Source organism: Hibiscus syriacus, unplaced genomic scaffold, assembly GCF_006381635.1.
Source record: "Hibiscus syriacus cultivar Baekdansim isolate YM2019G1 unplaced genomic scaffold, ASM638163v2 tig00000405_pilon, whole genome shotgun sequence".
NCBI lineage: Eukaryota > Viridiplantae > Streptophyta > Magnoliopsida > Malvales > Malvaceae > Hibiscus > Hibiscus syriacus.
This window is the reverse complement of record NW_024061786.1, coordinates 306,879-324,338: the sequence shown is the minus strand read 5'-3', so window position 1 is coordinate 324,338 and position 17,460 is coordinate 306,879. Positions and strand designations below refer to the sequence as shown.

General features: G+C 36.0%; 2 protein-coding genes across 2 annotated transcripts; both read left to right on the top strand.

The window, feature by feature from the left end:
* Positions 1-8,994: 8,994 nt before the first annotated feature.
* Positions 8,995-15,771, top strand: LOC120205233 (small nuclear ribonucleoprotein SmD3b-like). The gene is made up of 2 exons (XM_039205148.1): positions 8,995-9,275; positions 15,591-15,771. Exons 1-2 carry the CDS (start codon positions 8,995-8,997, stop codon positions 15,769-15,771), a joined length of 462 nt encoding a protein of 153 aa, XP_039061079.1.
* Positions 15,772-16,041: 270 nt separating this feature from the next.
* On the top strand, positions 16,042-16,383 carry LOC120205224 (small nuclear ribonucleoprotein SmD3b-like). Its single transcript, XM_039205138.1, has one exon. It carries the CDS (start codon positions 16,042-16,044, stop codon positions 16,381-16,383), a length of 342 nt encoding a protein of 113 aa, XP_039061069.1.
* The last annotated feature ends 1,077 nt before the right edge of the window (positions 16,384-17,460 follow it).

The window sequence follows — 17,460 nt, the reverse complement described above, 5'->3', positions numbered from 1 at the left end:
TAAAGCTCCTTGATTCTTAATTAAAGTGGAGTGGTCTTGCATCATTGTATTTATAGTAGATATGAACTCTTGAATTGTAGCTTCCAATGAACTTATGCTCGCTGAAGATGAAGCTCATTTGTTGGTATTATTCCATGGCATAGCATTTTGGTAACCTTAAGGCTCATTGTGATTATGCTGCTGAGCATGTTGATTATCATTGTGGCCTCCTTGATTTCCCCATGAGAAATTGGGGTGCTGACGCCATCCAGTATTATAAGTGTTAGAGTAAAGATTGTTATTACCTCGATTGAAATTACCTATAAAGTTGATGGACTCATGGTTGGTCGGGCATTCGCTCTCGTGATGATTGCCTTAGCATAACATATATGCGAAGCTAGTTGCTTTCACTTCATTCACCTCAGAAGAACGTTGTAAATTTCTCAGCATATTGGTGATAGCTGAGAGTTGAGAGGACACCGAATCCTTGGTATCTAACTCAAATGCTCCAGGTGCTCTCCTCGCACTCCCAAGCCTTGAGGAAGGAAACTGATAATCATTGTTAGCAATTCTGTCCAAGATAGCAAACACCTCCGTATGTGATTTATCCAGTAATGTCCCATTTGATGAGGCATCCAACATCATCCTCGTGGGTGCATTGACTCCATTATAGAACATAACTACTTGAGTTCAAACGTGAAAATCATGATTTGAACACTTTCTAAGCAAACTCTTATAACGATCCCAACACTCATACGTGGATTCGTCGTCGCCCTGGAAAAAAGATACTATATCATTCCTTAGCTGAGTATTCATGTTTGGTGGGTTGTACCTCAATAAGAAACTCTTGCAAAGATCGGCCCAAGATTCCATCAAACCAGACGGTACACCACTCAACCAAGCCCTTGCTCAGTCACGCAATGAATATGGAAACAACTTTAATTTCAGAAAATTCTCATGCACTCCTTGGCGAAAAGAATCACAAACTTCCAGAAAATTTCGAATATATTGCCTGGCATCTTCATTTGGTATACCCCCAAACTGCCCAATAGAATTCAACATATTGAACATGACTGGTTTAAGCTCGAAATGTGCAGCTTGAATTTCGAAATGTGCGGCCTACCAGCAGGTTCATCATTGTCTAATACCGCGGCATTCGGAATTCTGTCATCCTGACCAATGCCTTAGTTTTCAATTTGATACATATTTCTTCGAGCACGTTGATCACGTCTCATTTCTCTAAAGAGTCTTTCAATCTCAGGTTCTATCGGTTCTAATGGCTCTTCAGAATGTCTTCTAGGCATACAATAAATAAACCTGAAAAATAATAAAACAAAAATATAAAGTAAACTATACACAAATAAAAATGCAAAAATAAAATGCTCTAGCAAAACTAATTAACTTTGGGCTTCCAATCCCCGGCAACGGTGCCAAAAACTTGTTTGCGTGTTGTGAGTACTATAAAATTATACACAAATAATGTGCAAGTATACACAATCGCTCAAGTAATAAAGTGATGAGTGAATATCATCTCCACAGGGATTAGTTGAAATTACAATAGTCTAACCAAAGCTAAGCATTACTTTAACTATGTATTGTTAGTATTGATATGTACAATGTCACGGTAATGGAAATGTGTATGCTGGTGGATATGGATTGATGGTCTGATGGTGTAGCAAATGAAAATGTAGTGGCAAGAGCATATGTTTAATATTAAAAATGATGAAATGTCAAGGCAATGAAAAATGATAAAAATAGTAAATAAATAGCAAATAAATGATAAGTAGATAATCCTCACACGACAAGCTTCCACTGGAATGAATGGTAGAATTGATTTAAGGATGCTAAACTTATCTCTCAGGAAGATTTAAGCTATCTAAACTCCACTTGCTTGACAGGGTTTTCTGAAAGTGTCTCCGCTATCTCTAGTCAAAGGAACCTAATAGAATAGGATGCCATGGCATCTGCTCTCACTCTACGATGTGGCAGTTTACACTATTGATAAAAATACCTTTTTTAGTCATTGAAATCATATCCTAGTCTCTCTCGAGTACTAAGGGATTAGGATATAGTATTCCTAGGTCGGTTCAAAGCCTCTTGAAAACACTATAGCCCATTGCTTATGAGGATCTTGTCTTATGTTTCTCTCAAATACTACAAGTATTTTTAGCTTAGGTTTCTCTCAAACACCTAAACTTCATCTAAGAAATGGACACTCTCATGCCTCTTACAAGCCTGGATGGTGAAGTATTCATAAGCAAAGCAAGCAAATACCCAAGATAAACATAAATCTACGATTAAAATAAAGTTTAAACAATAATTAAAACAACCACCACCAAATAAGGTTACTTCATGGTGGGGTTCGAAATATTCATAGAAAAAGCCATGAAAATATTTGTTCCAACAACCCAAAAATAAATAGAAAAATAGCAGCAAAGGGAAGTGAGAAGAAGCCTTCGACGCACGCAACCAGAGGTCTCCTCGGCCACCATGAACCATCTTAGCTCGCTAGCTCCTCTCAGACGCATAGCTCGCCACTCCTTGAAGCTTTATCAATTGAGGGACACCCAAGGAAGAAGAAAATAAAAATGGGATTTTTCTTTGCTCTGCCCATATGCGTCTATGTCCCTCTCTCTCTTGTGAGGTGTCATATATAATAAAAATATCTAGGGGGTAATGATGGGGTTGTTGGGTTCAAAATACGCTCATACCCCTAGAATCACACCATATGCGTGAACCTTATCCTTCAGGTGGCAGTAGTCATCTAGCAGGCGGTTACAGCTATCATTTCACGTACAGAGCCAGCTGTCCTCGTATAGCTGTATCTTTTTGTCATTTTCTGCGCCATAAATACCAAGGCATTTCAATCTGCTTTAGCAACTTGTGATGCCACGTCATTACTTCCCAAAGAGACCTTTTGCTTACTATTTCCTGCACACCACAAACAACTGCATCTTTCTCTCATACAACACCCTTAAGAAATAAAATAACAATACCACCACAAATGCAACTATATGCAACTACATGATCCTAAAATGACTAAAATGAGATTTTAAACAAACAATAAAATAAGTGAAAAGGCCTTAAAAGTAGCCTTTTTAGGAAGTTAACAGGGCCCTTACACGGTGTATAATTATTTGGGCCATCATTTTTTCCTTTCAATCATCGATGATTTTACAAGGATTACTTGGCTCTATTTGGTGAAGCTAAAGTATGATGTTATCCTTGTTCTAAACACTTTGTTGTTTTAGTTCAAACCCAGTCTTATGCTTCTATTTAGATCATTAGGAGCGATAATAGGACTAAGTTTTTTAACTCTTCTTGTTCAAACTTTTTTAGTTCCCTAGGCATTGTACATCAAAGTAGTTGTGTTCACACTCCATAACATAATGGAGTGGCTGAATGAAAAAACTGTCGCTTGCTTAAAGTTGCTCGTGCATGTAACACCCCTTTCCTGTATATGTCCCAATATACATGTTAGAGTTATCACATCCATCGTATAAAACATGTACTACTCAAAAACCAGTGAAATATTGTTTCTTTTAAAATTTCCAATTTAACATTTATAACAAAGCTAGTAAATTGCATAAAATTGTAATTTAATATTTTAACGTTAAAATAGAATCTAATTTTAGGCAGCAACTAGGTAGATTTCTACGGTTTAATATCAATATTAAAATTGTCTAAAAACTACTTAATTAAAAACTTAAATGATAAGCTTTTAAAACATAATTTATAAAAATATTTTTCATTTATACTACTAATTATAATTAATATTACTATATTTAAACATACTAACCTTTATATTACAAAACCATTTTTTATAACTTCCATATCAGAGAAAATAAAACTTCTTTAATGTATATCCCACTATATAAGTCAAAAGCAACACTGTATGATGTTCTTACTGATATTGGAGGCAAATTTGATTCCACAAAAGTGATTACGTACCTTACTCTGCTTGCTTACTTGCACTTACGTGTGAAAAAAGCACAAGCTAAGTTTTCACTTAGCAAGGTGTTAGGTAATTTAAATAAAACCAAATAATAATAAAAATATCATAAAAAATTACAACAAAGAAAATTACTAAAATAATATTAAATGCATAAAATAAAGTTCTCAAAGAAATTTCACATATAAACATATAGAAAAAATCCAAGTATTCGATAAAGTTTTTGTTATAATTTGGTTCATATATTTTTTGCTTTCCATATTCAAACCATATAAATCCGTACTTTTTGTGTATTTAAATCATAATTCAATTGATTTTAACTGAGAATATCAAGTACGTGAGTCTCGTTGAGTGCTAAATACATGTTACTATACTAGGTATCATGTGGTAGTTCATGAAGACAAACACCATGAACCTCATAATTACACATGTATTACAAGGAGTACATGAATGTACTCAATACATGAGTACCCAATAGTACTAATACAGAAGTGCAGGAATGCACTAATACAAGAGTTCTAAAAATACCAATACAAGAGTGCACGAATGCACTAATCAAGATCGATCTATAACACTTCACCTCATGGCATGTCATATGTACCTATGATTCTCAATACACATACATTGTGTTTTTACCGTAATCATATATCATTTTACATATCAACTAATCCATGTATAAGAATAAAGTAAAAACTCAGAAAAAATTTTGTATTAGGCAATTCATACCCGAAAGCATCTAAATACCATGTTGTGAAATAGTATTAAAATATATATTTTCAAAATACGATTTAATTTTTTTCTTTTCGAAGAAGTGGAGGTTGACTCATCGCAAGTTTTGTTCATCATATATATATAATAGGTAAAAATGCACTCACATTATGCCTCATTTGTATGCCTTACTATATCTATCGATTTCACTCTCGAACTTTGTCATTTCTCGCTTTGGCCTTGTTTTCGGTCATGGTCTACACAAGAATCGTTTACCCGACATAACAAATTTCAAAATTTATGTTAGTATTTTGAATCATAACTTATTACTATCTTCCTAATAAAACTAAAGTTTTTCCTTCACCAAATAACTCAGAGGTTGAGAGTAGTCATTCCTCTATTGTTCCTGTTCCTTTGAATGTGCCTATTCCTGTTTGAAAATCTACTCGGGTTTCTAAGCCTCCAAACTGGTTACATGTCTATGTACATTCCTATTAATCTTCTTTACTTCCAGGTCAGTACCCCATTTCTCATTTAATTACCTATGACTATTTTCCTAATAAAACTAAAGTTTTTCCTTCTGATACTTTTGTTCAAACTGAACCCTCTACTTTTTTTTTGAAGACATTAAAAACCTTATGTGGATTCATGTAACAAAGGAGGAAATTCAAGCCTTAGAATCAAATGGTGCATGGTATGTAGATCTTTTACCCTTAGGCAAAATTATCATTGGTTGTAAATGAATTTACAAGATTAAGTATAGGACCGCGGGTGAAGTGGAATGTTATAAGGCTCGTCTAGTGGCAAAAAGCTATAGTCAGAAAGAGGGAATTAAATATGTTGATACTTTTCTCTGGTAGCCAAGTTTTTTACCGTTCGAACTATCCTTGGTCTTGCTGTAAATCTTGATTGGCCTCTTCATCAAATGGATGTGCATAATGCATTTTTACAAGGTGACTTGAGCAAAGACATATATATGAAGCTTCCTGATGATTTTTACAGTTAGGGGGGAGAACCTTGTATGTAGGTTGCATAAATCTATGTATGAGTTAGAGAAAACTTCAAGGAAGTGGAATAAGAACTTAATAGAGGCATTGGTTTTCGTAGGCTATGAACAAAGCAAATGTGATTATTCTTTGTTCACAAAAAAAGGAAGTCGATTGGTGTTGATACTTGTTTATATGGATGACATGTTAATTACAGGGCTGATGAAGGATTGATTAGTTAATTAAAAGGCATTTTGTATCATAACTTCAAAATGAAAGACTTGGGGGATTTGAGGTATTTTCTTGGGCTTGAAGTCTTAAGGCCTAAGGAGGGGATAATTCTTAACCAATGAAAGTGTACATTGGAGCTCATAGTGGATGTTAGTTTACAAGGAGCTAAACCTTGTTTGACACCACTGGAACATAATATTAAGCTCACATCAACAGAGTTTGATGAAGGGACAAACAAAGAAGCTGATTATGGGTTTTTACAAAACAATACTGGTTATCAAAGGTTAATAGGTAGATTAATATATGATAAGTGCTTATTTTAGTTAATATTTTACTTTTAAATTACTCTTTAATCATTGATTTTTGTGGATTATTTGTTTATTTTAATTCATTTTTTGTACATGATGTAAGATTCTAGAAATTACACAAAAAGGACACAATTCTGTAGTTTTTTATTTTCGGAATCAAAGCTGGCTGGAATTCGGATTTGAATTAAACTCAAGTTTAGGATAATATTTAAACATTATATTTTATCTTTGTATTTTAGTTTAAATAGGTTTTTAGTATTTTAATTAAGTTTTAGGATATTATTTTTATATTTTATCTTTGTTTTAGGTATTTTAGTTGAAACAGGTTTTAGTGTTTTAATTAGGATTTATAATATTATATTATTTTTAGGTATTTTAGTTTAAATAGTTTTAAGTGTTTTAATTAGGATTTAAGATGTTTTAGCTTGTTTTTAGGAATTTAAAGGCTATAAACACCCTCTAAGGGTGAGCCTAGAAACTTATCTCTCTCATTTGAGAATAAAATCTTCTTTTTCTCTAGCTTTCTCTATAATTTTCGCATACTTTTCTATTATGCTAAGCATGACTTTGGTCATGCTTAGCTAATTTTCTTTCAAGCCGAAGAATAAAGCGAAAGCTCAATTCCAAACGTGAGAATTGTAAGGTACTTAAATCTCTTCGGATTTTCTCTCTATTTTCTGAGCTTACTTTTCAAATCAAAACGATTTCGACATTGGTCCGAATATTATTATGGTTAATGTTTGAAGAATAATTTGCTTATTGAAGCATATTCAACTTCCCAAGAACACACTTAGCAAAATTGTTTGCTAAGAGGAAACTGAGATCGGAATCAGTTGTTATTGAAACGACACAATCCGAGTTGGCAACGAAGAATTGTTCTTGTAAGGTAACATGAATCTTGAAGTAAAAATCTGTTTCGATGATCCGAGGAATTTGAGACAAAGCTGAAGTCTGAGGCTGCTTTCACGATAAGTTTCCCTTTATCTCAATCTCTTTAATTTGTTTATTTAATTATTTTTCTTTTATTTCATTCTTATTTTTATTTTAAAAACAACTTTTAAAAATCCCCTTTTATATTTATTACTATTAATATTTATTATTATATTTTTCCTTTTTTATTTATTTTATTTTAATATATCTTTTCACCTTCATCTGGAATTCTATATTCTTCTAAAATCAAGAAAGAGTTTTATTAAATCAAAAACACCACAGTCCCTGTGGATCGACCCCGCTTCTCTATACTACATTTTTCCTTTTTATTTATTAAGAAGCCAGGAATTATTTTGATAGCAAAATAACGTTTATCAAATTGACGCCGTTGTCGGGACTAACAGCAGTACTGATTTATGTTTCTAGTTTTTTATTTATGACCAGAAGAAACCCAAGTGAATTATTAGATCTAGATCTGGAGATCGAAGCAGACGCATACAACATTCCGATGGCAGAAGAACAAACGATTTGAGAACTAGTCACAACACTTGTCACTCGGACGCCATTATGTATTAATTTTCCTAGTGGCGGGACTCCGTTTCAATTAAAGACGATACTTTTTCATCTTTTTCCCACCTTCCACGACTTTCCCACTGAAGATCTACACAAACACTTGTTGGAATTCAACATGGTTTGCACTAGCATGAAACCACAGGGAGTTACCGATGATCAAATTAAATTAAGAGCTTTCCTTTTCTCTTTAGCCGACTTGGCTAAAGATTGGTTATTTTATTTACCTCCAAATTCGGTTAATTCATGGGCTGGCATGAATCGAATTTTTCTTGACAGGTTCTTTCCAGCGGCTAAAGCAAGTGAGTTGCAAAAGAGCATTCTTTTCATTCAGAAAAAGAACGAAGAAAGTCTTTATGACTATTGGGAGCGATTTAAAAAGCTTTGTGAATGCCTTTTACCAATGGAGATGAAAATGGTGGATGTCGCAAGTGGAGGAGCATTAATCAACATGATCCCAACAACAACAAGGGAATTGATTTCAACATGGCAGCCAACTCTCAACAGTTTTCAAGTGAACCCAGCCGACGGGTTCACGAGATAAGTATATTTTCCCTTGAAAATAAGTTAGATAAATTAACTAAAGTAGTTAATTCACTTGTTGCAGGAAAATATGGAGCAACAAGAGCATGTGGGATATGCACAAAGCTAGACCATCCAAACTTCAGCTACGCGGCAAATCAAATACCAACTTATCCTTCTCAACAGCTGTAGACACCAAATTTTGTCCCATTATAATATTTAATATAAAACATATTATATATATATATATTATGTGTTATATTATTTATTTATTTATTTATTGTTTTTGTTACATTTGCAGGCCCTACAAAAAAACACGAGGCCCAACAGGCACCACATGCCCAACAAACCAACTCAGATCAAGGTTTCCAGGAACCCTAGCAAGCAGCGCCGCACGGAACTTCCCAAGCTCGGATTTCACGGATGCATATCCCATCTTCAACCACTCCGATTTCTCCGACGTAAGGATTTCATGGAGATAACAAACCAACAAACAACTGAGTTAGAATTCTAATAGGGATCAAACTCTAAAATCCTAAGCTATAAATCCCATGTAACTAGAACACTCATGGGGGACACAAAAAACACACGAGTTGTACACGAAAAGAACAGAGAGGGGTTTACGAGTTGCATAAGCAGGGTAAATAGGTCGCCTGTTGATTTCATCTTTTTCAGGCGACCTTCATCGTCGAAGATACCAAAGTCTAAGCGTAACAAAATGGTTTCGCTATAAAAGACAAATAAGAAGAACACGAAACATAAAGAATCAATTTTGAATTCCATAAGCAAAGCAGGCGAGCGAGAAACAATGAGTTGGAGTTTGGGCATACCGGTGAAGCTACTACACGAGGTGTCGGGTCACATCATAACGGTGGAACTCAAGAGTGGAGAGCTTTACAGAGGAAGCATGGCCGAGTGCAAGGATAATTGGAATTGCCAGCTTGAGAACATCACCTTCACTGCTAAAGAGGGAAAGGTTTCGCAGCTTGAGCATGTTTTCATCCGAGGCAGTAAAGTTGGGTTCATGGTCATACCGGATAGGTTAAAGAATGCTCCTATGTTAAAACGCCTTGATGCTAAAATCAAAGGGTAAGAACTCATCTCTTGGAGTGGGCCGTATATAGACGCTGAGAGCAATGCCAGACAAAATGCGGTATTTTTTTTATTTTAATTATACTATTCTCGTTGGTTTAATTTATTTTGTCAACTCTATGTCAGGAATTGAATTATTTCGAAAGAAACTTTACTGAAAAAACTATTGGGTGCTATGTCATTGTCTCGACAGTTGGCAGAACAAATGACACTTGCCAAAGCTTATTTCATAATTACAAAAGAGAACAATAGCTTTTACATGGCCAGGGAACTTGTCGTTTCTATTTTGCTCATTTCTCAACTTTTTTTTTTCTTTTAATTTATATTTTTTCCTCTTTAGTTTATTTAGTATTTTTTTTAAATCTAACATTTTTAGGGATAGTTTTAACTAATCAAAGGTGAATGATTTGAATCGGGTCTGTTAAATTTTAATTTTAATTTCGAATTTTCGCAAATAAAGACAACTAGTAAATTAATTGGTACCGAAAGGGCGGTTCAAGGGTGCTAATCCTTCCTTGACTGTAACCGACTCCCGAACCCGACATATTTCTGGTAAGACGCAGATCAGGTAAGAAATAAGGTATCCGATCAACCCATTTTTTTAAAAAATAAATGATCGGTGGCGACTTCAATCCATATTTTTCAAGTCGAAGCCCAATTTCGGGGCCCAACCGAAAGACGGTTGCGATAGCTTGGCGACTCCGCTGGGAACACAGGTAAGTGAGTCAGGCTAAGATAATTTCCAGTTGTCTTTTTAACGAAAAATGTAACTTTACATTTTAAGGTAATATTTCGATCCTTATTACTTACTTTTGATTATATTTTTTTGAGTAAATAGTTGAACTGACCGTTTTCTAATGATTTCAGCTTTCCAAACATTTTTCATCTAAGGCTCTAAACCTGAACTCCGAACCCGTTTTAAGTGAGGGTGAAAGCGATGCCTTCTTGTGAATTTATTCACTGTATGGGTCTAGCAAGTAGCCTTCGAGATTTATATACCTTATGCCTTCGTGTGAATTTATTCTCTGTATGGGCATAAGGGAATGTGTCCTCTTGAGTTTAACTTAGTCCACACAAGCCTGTAATAGGCTTAGGACTAAGGGTCTGGCAAGCCCATGGGGGCACCAGCAAGGAGAACTCGAGTACCTTTTTAGAACCTAAACCGGGAGACTATGGAGTAATAGAGCCTACCCCAAAACCTCATTTCAAACCCTAGGATGCCAGAATTATTTCATGCTTTACTTTCTGTTCAAAGCATGCGAACTAGACAAATATGCGGTTAGGATTTGTTTGAAATTAGCATGCGGGATAGAGATCATGTCCGAGTAGGAATACTAAGCATGTTCGGGTAGATATCATGTGGGGTAGGATTTTTCATTTTATTATTTTGATTTACCTTACTAACTCTTTTCATTTTTTTTCTCTTTTATTTTATTTACATCATATGCATCATTTAAAAGAGGTGTTGATCCACCAAAAACGTGTTTGTTAAACATGAATAATCTGCATTAATGGACAAAGGGGTTGTAATACAAGAGATGAAAATACAGAGGACAGTCTACAGGGCGACTATGTGTTACATTCAATCCAGAAGACGTGGTACCCGCAATCGAAGAATATGTCACTTTGCTACATTGTAAAGGACTCCGAATTGACCGGAATTTACACCGAGCACACTAAAGTCAAATTTTTGAGAGGCAAATGTTGCAGGGGCAAGACAAGGAAAAAGTTACTGACCCGGAGATTCCTTTCGAAAACTACGAGAACAAGATGAATTTCAGAAACAAGTCGATAAGCATCGGATTGAGGACTTCAATGACACTTTCGTTAGAAACAAGCTCGACAGAGAGTGAAAGTCGGAGATGCAGTCATTCGAGACCTTTTTTTTTGGGGGAAACAGCTTGTCACTTGCACATTTTGGCCAAAGGAGTCTGAACGGTTCGACAGGGTATTCAACCGATGACAAACGAATGCAGAAGACTAGTCAACATGTCAGAAGCTGTCAGGATATTTTTGTCTCTTATAATATAAAACACTTTTGTCCCCAATAAGGATTATTCATAATAACAGACATGTTTTTGGATCAATGCCTCGAACATTTCATGCATTTTGCATTTTGCATTTTGCATCTACGTTTCATTTTTAAGCATTTTCATGAAATTAAGTCATGGAGGATTCGATGAAGTGGATTTAACCACATGGAAACAAGATTGTAACCTTAAAGAAAAAACTGAAAACAATACAGTGGGAGCTTGATCAGCTGATTGTAGGACAAAGCCTGCCAGGATGATCTAAGAAAAGAATCCCCATATCCTAAGGGCTACGATGTTGAAGCTGTTAGCTGTTACCACATAAAAAACCCCAAACATTCCTCTGAAAACTATAAGGCGCTTGCCGAAGAAGGGGGCATGGCATATACTATTTGCACTTAGAGGATCGTTTTGTTTGTACACGTCTTCGATCTTTCATGTTTTCTTAGTCTTTTAAAGGATTGAATTTATACTACTTTCTAAGGTGGAGCAATTGAACAAATCTTAATCTTTAGTTCTTCGAATATTAAATGAATTAAGGATCCTTTTAATTCTTCAAGAATTATAGATTTTTGTAATATGACAAGATTAGACCTTTCTTATCCTGTCTCAAACCCCAATATAAAATACCTCGATTCTTTACCCAAAATAACTCATGGTCATTACCAAAAACCAAATTTTGACATTACCTCCCTTTGAAATTCTTGAACATTGCCTTTATCTTTTTGATACACCCATACATCTCTTTGAGTCAAATAAAGTCACACCATTGTCTTTTTAGACTCAAAATTGACATTTTAATACCATTAAAACCCAAGGCATTGAGTTGTTCATTTGAACAGGAGCATTCTTCTAACTTGGGGCATTTCGTAGATAGCCTGAACATTGAGACATCTGGGGAGCAAAAAAAATCATTCGAAATAATTCTATCATGCATTAACTACATTATTTTCATGCGAATAGAATTAATCCTGAAAATCCCCCTGGGGATACCTCTTATGTGAAGACTTACATGTATGAAATGATGAACGGCTTTCTTTCTTTATCCCTTCACAACAGGAGAAAATATATCCCTTGTGTCCCTTTTTGAGCCTATAGTATTTTTCTTCTGATTCAACCCTAACCAAGGATCACCCTCCATATTGGGGGGCAAGGTGGGAGAAATCTTCTCACATGAGTGAAGGCATCAATCCAAAGGAGATACCAAAAGGTGGACCAAATGGCAAGTGCGAAGATCCAATCAATAATAAAAAAGCAAAGAAGCAAAAAACAAATAAAAAAGAGAATCAAGAACAAAAAAGAAAAGAAGCAAAAATCAAAAGAAAAAGGGACAAAAAGAACATGCAAAGATTCCCTAAAGACAAATGGCACATCAAGTTCAAACTATGAGATTGATCAAGCACAAACATTCCTGAATCACTGAATCACTTCACTCGAAGATCATAGAGCATCAAGAGAGAGAGACATTTTGAGCAAGACATGATTGAAGGCATCAGAATGAATTGATCCTTGGTTCAATACCCTGAAACACTTGTTTGGGCCTATTTATCCTTTTCTTTCATAACCATGAACCCTGGCCTACATTACGTGCCTTAAAAGTCCCTTCTAATCATACATGGATTTCTAAACAGAAGAGAATATCTTCAGATTTCATCCCGCCCATCAAGATTAATCTTTGTTTGCAAAAAAATAATATAATTAATGCATGGTAGAGAAAAATAACAAAGGGGGTTCAAGACGTAAATCTTGAATAACGTCTTGAAACTAAAGGAGGATTCGAGTTGAAAACCTGAAAAGGCGGCTCGAATATAAAAATTGTGCAACTGAGGCGATCACACAAATTCCTTGATAAGGCATCGCACAATCCAAATATGACCATGAAAGCTGGGAGTCGGAGAACACTTCCAGTAGAGGAGCATACAAGCTACCCCATCAAACCATTAAGCATCAAATGAACAAAAATGTCAAACCTTTGACCAAACATAATGACCTGAGATTTTTTTTAATCCTTTCCTTACTTAACCACTTCCCAAAAATAGCTTTGATCTTGGCACTTATCAAATAGCTATAATTCATTGAAGGATTAACAGTATAATTAATTCTTTGATATCCGATGAACTCTAGTTTTATGATTCGTCTCAATTGTAAAACCGTGAAAGTGACAATATTTTCAAAACTTTGGATCAAACATTTTTCAAAACTCTTTTAATTGATATTAATTTTTTTTTCAAACAAGACAGTCTCTCCAGAGTGGATCTTGGTAAATGACATGTGACTCTTTGACACAAAACTCATGCTCAGAATCAATGTTGAAGCAAGAAATGAGGAACATTTGGGGCATCTTTGAAGATTCAACATCAAATATTGGGGCATAATTTGGGGATTCAACATCCTAATGCAAATTATCAGACCTTTTTCAGGAGATAAAATATAACCAATTCATGTTACATGCATCTTATGCATACATTTTAGAGCATCATATTTATCATTTTCCACATACATAATTTTTTGCAGCTTTTAGAGTCAAGTTTCGACTTCAAGACGAAGGATACTCGATTCAAAAGCACCTTTAAAGATTCATGTTAGTTGCTTAACTCAGCAGCAAGAAGCTACACTTCGACCAACTTGACAGATTGAAAGTTTCTCTCGAAACAACACAATTTGCTCGAGAGTGGATTTCAACTTCACGACGAATGATATCTAGCTCGAAGCCAAACTTCACAATAAAGGGGTCTCCACGGTTTCAACTTCACGGCGAAGGGAATTGTGTCCACCCGCAACATACAATACTTGGATTTCAACTTCACGACGAATGATATTCAAGTCAAGGCTCAACTTTACAATGAAGGGGCCATCCGCGACAACACAAGTTCAACTTTACAACGAAGGGACGGCTGGTTGTCAACAAACAACTTCCCAATTTCAGAGCCAATTTCAACTTCACAGCGAAAGACATTGGACTCGAGACAACACAAGTTCAACTTCACAATGAAGGGATGGCTGGTTGTCAACAAAAATTTCCCAATTTCAGAGCCAATTTCAACTTCACATCGAAGGATATTGGACTCCAGACAACGCAAGTTCAACTTCACGACGAAGGGACCGCTGGTTGTTAACAAACAACTTCTCAATTTCAGAGCCAATTTCAACTTCACAACGAAGGATATTGGACTCCAGACAACGCAAGTTCAACTTCACGACGAAGGGACCGCTGGTTGTCAATAAACAATTTCCCAATTTCAGAGCCAATTTCAACTTCACAGCGAAGGATATTGGACTCAACACAACGCAAGTTCAACTTCACGACGAAGGGACCGCTGGTTGTCAATAAACAACTTCCCAATTTTAGAGCCAATTTCAACTTCACAGAGAAGGATATTGGACTCCAGACAACGCAAGTTCAACTTCACGACGAAGGGACCGCTGGTTGTCAACAAACAACTTCTCAATTTCAGAGCCAATTTCAACTTCACAACGAAGGATATTGGACTCCAGACAACGCAAGTTCAACTTCACGATTAAGGGACCGCTGGTTGTCAATAAACAATTTCCCAATTTCAGAGCCAATTTCAACTTCACAGCGAAGGATATTTGACTCAAGACAACGCAAGTTCAACTTCACGAAGAAGGGACCGCTGGTTGTCAACAAACAATTTCCCAATTTCGGAGTCAATTTCAACTTCATAGCGAAGAATATTGGACTCGAGACAACATAAGTTCAACTTCACAACGAAGGGACGGTTGGTTGTCAACAAACAATTTCCCGATTCCAGAGCCAATTTCAACTTCACGACGGAGGATATTGGACTCAGAACAATGCTACTTACTTGGATTTCAACTTCACGACGAAGGATATCCAATTCCATGCTCAACTTCACGACGAAGGGGTCCCCCGCGGTTTCAACTTCATGACGAAGGGAATCGTGCACACAAGCAGCATCCATCTCTTGCTCGTTTTCAACTTTACGACGAATGATTCAGGCTCAGAATTTTCCAGTTTTGACTCAACCTCACGACGAGGGGGTCATCTCGTGATTCATATTGACAAACCAGTTTCCATATCGGATTTCAACTCTACGACAGAGGATATTCGATATGGCTGAAATTTGTGTCTTTTAATCTTTGCTCTATTTTCGTTACACGATAATGAGCAAAGAGGGGCAGCTGTAGACACTAAATTTTGTCCTATTATAATATTTAATATAAAACATATTATATATATATATATATTACGTGTTATATTTATTTATTTATTTATTTATTGTTTTTGTTACATTTGCAGGCCCTACAAAAAAACACGAGGCCCAACAGGCACCACATGCCCAACAAACCAACTCAGATCAAGGTTTCCAGGAACCCTAGCAAGCAGCGCCGCACGGAACTTCCCAAGCTCGGATTTCACGGATGCATATCCCATCTTCAACCACTCCGATTTCTCCGACGTAAGGATTTCATGGAGATAACAAACCAACAAACAACCGAGTTAGAATTATAATAGGGATCAAACTCTAAAATCCTAAGCTATAAATCCCATGTAACTAGAACACTCATGGGGGGACACAAAAAACACACGAGTTGTACACGAAAAGAACAGAGAGGGGTTTACGAGTTGCATAAGCAGGGTAAATAGGTCGCCTGTTGATTTCATCTTTTTCAGGCGACCTTCATCGTCGAAGATGCCAAAGTCTAAGCGTAACAATATGGTTTCGCTATAAAAGACAAATAAGAAGAACATGGAACATAAAGAATCAATTTTGAATTCCATAAGCAAAGCAGGCGGGCGAGAAACAATGAGTCGGAGTTTGGGCATACCGGTGAAGCTACTACACGAGGGGTCGGGTCACATCATAACGGTGGAACTCAAGAGTGGAGAGCTTTACAGAGGAAGCATGGCCGAGTGCAAGGATAATTGGAATTGCCAGCTTAAGAACATCACCTTCACTGCTAAAGAGAGAAAGGTTTCGCAGCTTGAGCATGTTTTCATCCGAGGCAGTAAAGTTGGGTTCATGGTCATACCGGATAGGTTAAAGAATGCTCCTATGTTAAAACGCCTTGATGCTAAAATCAAAGGGTAAGAACTCATCTCTTAGAGTGGGCCGTATATAGACGCTGAGAGCAATGCCAGACAAAATGCGGTATTTTTTTTATTTTAATTATACTGTTCTCGTTGGTTTAATTTATTTTGTCAACTCTATGTCAGGAATTGAATTATTTCGAAAGAAACTTTACTGAAAAAAATATTGGGTGCTATGTCATTGTCTCGACAGTTGGCAGAACAAATGACACTTGCCAAAGCTTATTTCATAATTACAAAAGAGCACAATAGCTTTTACATGGCCAGGGAACTTGTCGTTTCTATTTTGCTCATTTCTCAACTTTTTTTTCTTTTAATTTATATATTTTCCTCTTTAGTTTATTTAGTATTTTTTTTAAATCTAACATTTTTAGGGATAGTTTTAACTAATCAAAGGTGAATGATTTGAATCGGGTCTGTTAAATTTTAATTTTAATTTTGAATTTTCGCAAATAAAGACAACCAGTAAATTAATTGGTACCGAAAGGGTGGTTCAAGGGTGCTAATCCTTCATTGACTGTAACCGACTCCCGAGCCCGACATATTTCTGGTAAGACGCAAATCAAGTAAGAAATAAGGTATCCGATCAACCCATTTTTTAAAAAAATAAATGATCGGTGGCGACTCCAATCCACATTTTTCAAGTCGAAGCCCAATTCCGGGGCCCAATCGAAAGACGGTTGCGACAACATCAAATGCAAAAACCATCATTGGAGCAATTCATAAGGAAGTTAGTAATTTCATAAGAAAAATTCATTACATCCCAGGAAAAATCCCAAAGCAAACCGAAACACATCTTCGAGAGTTAGATAACCAAGAAAGCCCACTAGCTCAAACTATGGGAAAATTGGAATCACAATGAAGACTACCTTCTTAAAAGGAGTTAAATCCGAGAAAAAATGTTAGTGCCATCACACTCCGAAGTGAAAAAGTTATCTCGCTCGAAGTTCCAGCAGAAAAAGTTACACATCAAGAAGAACAAGAGGACACGTCACCTTCATAAATACAAGGTACATCTGAATCACATCCTTCTCTTTCTTCTCATGAAATCACGCCACCACCCATCCCATCAAGGTTG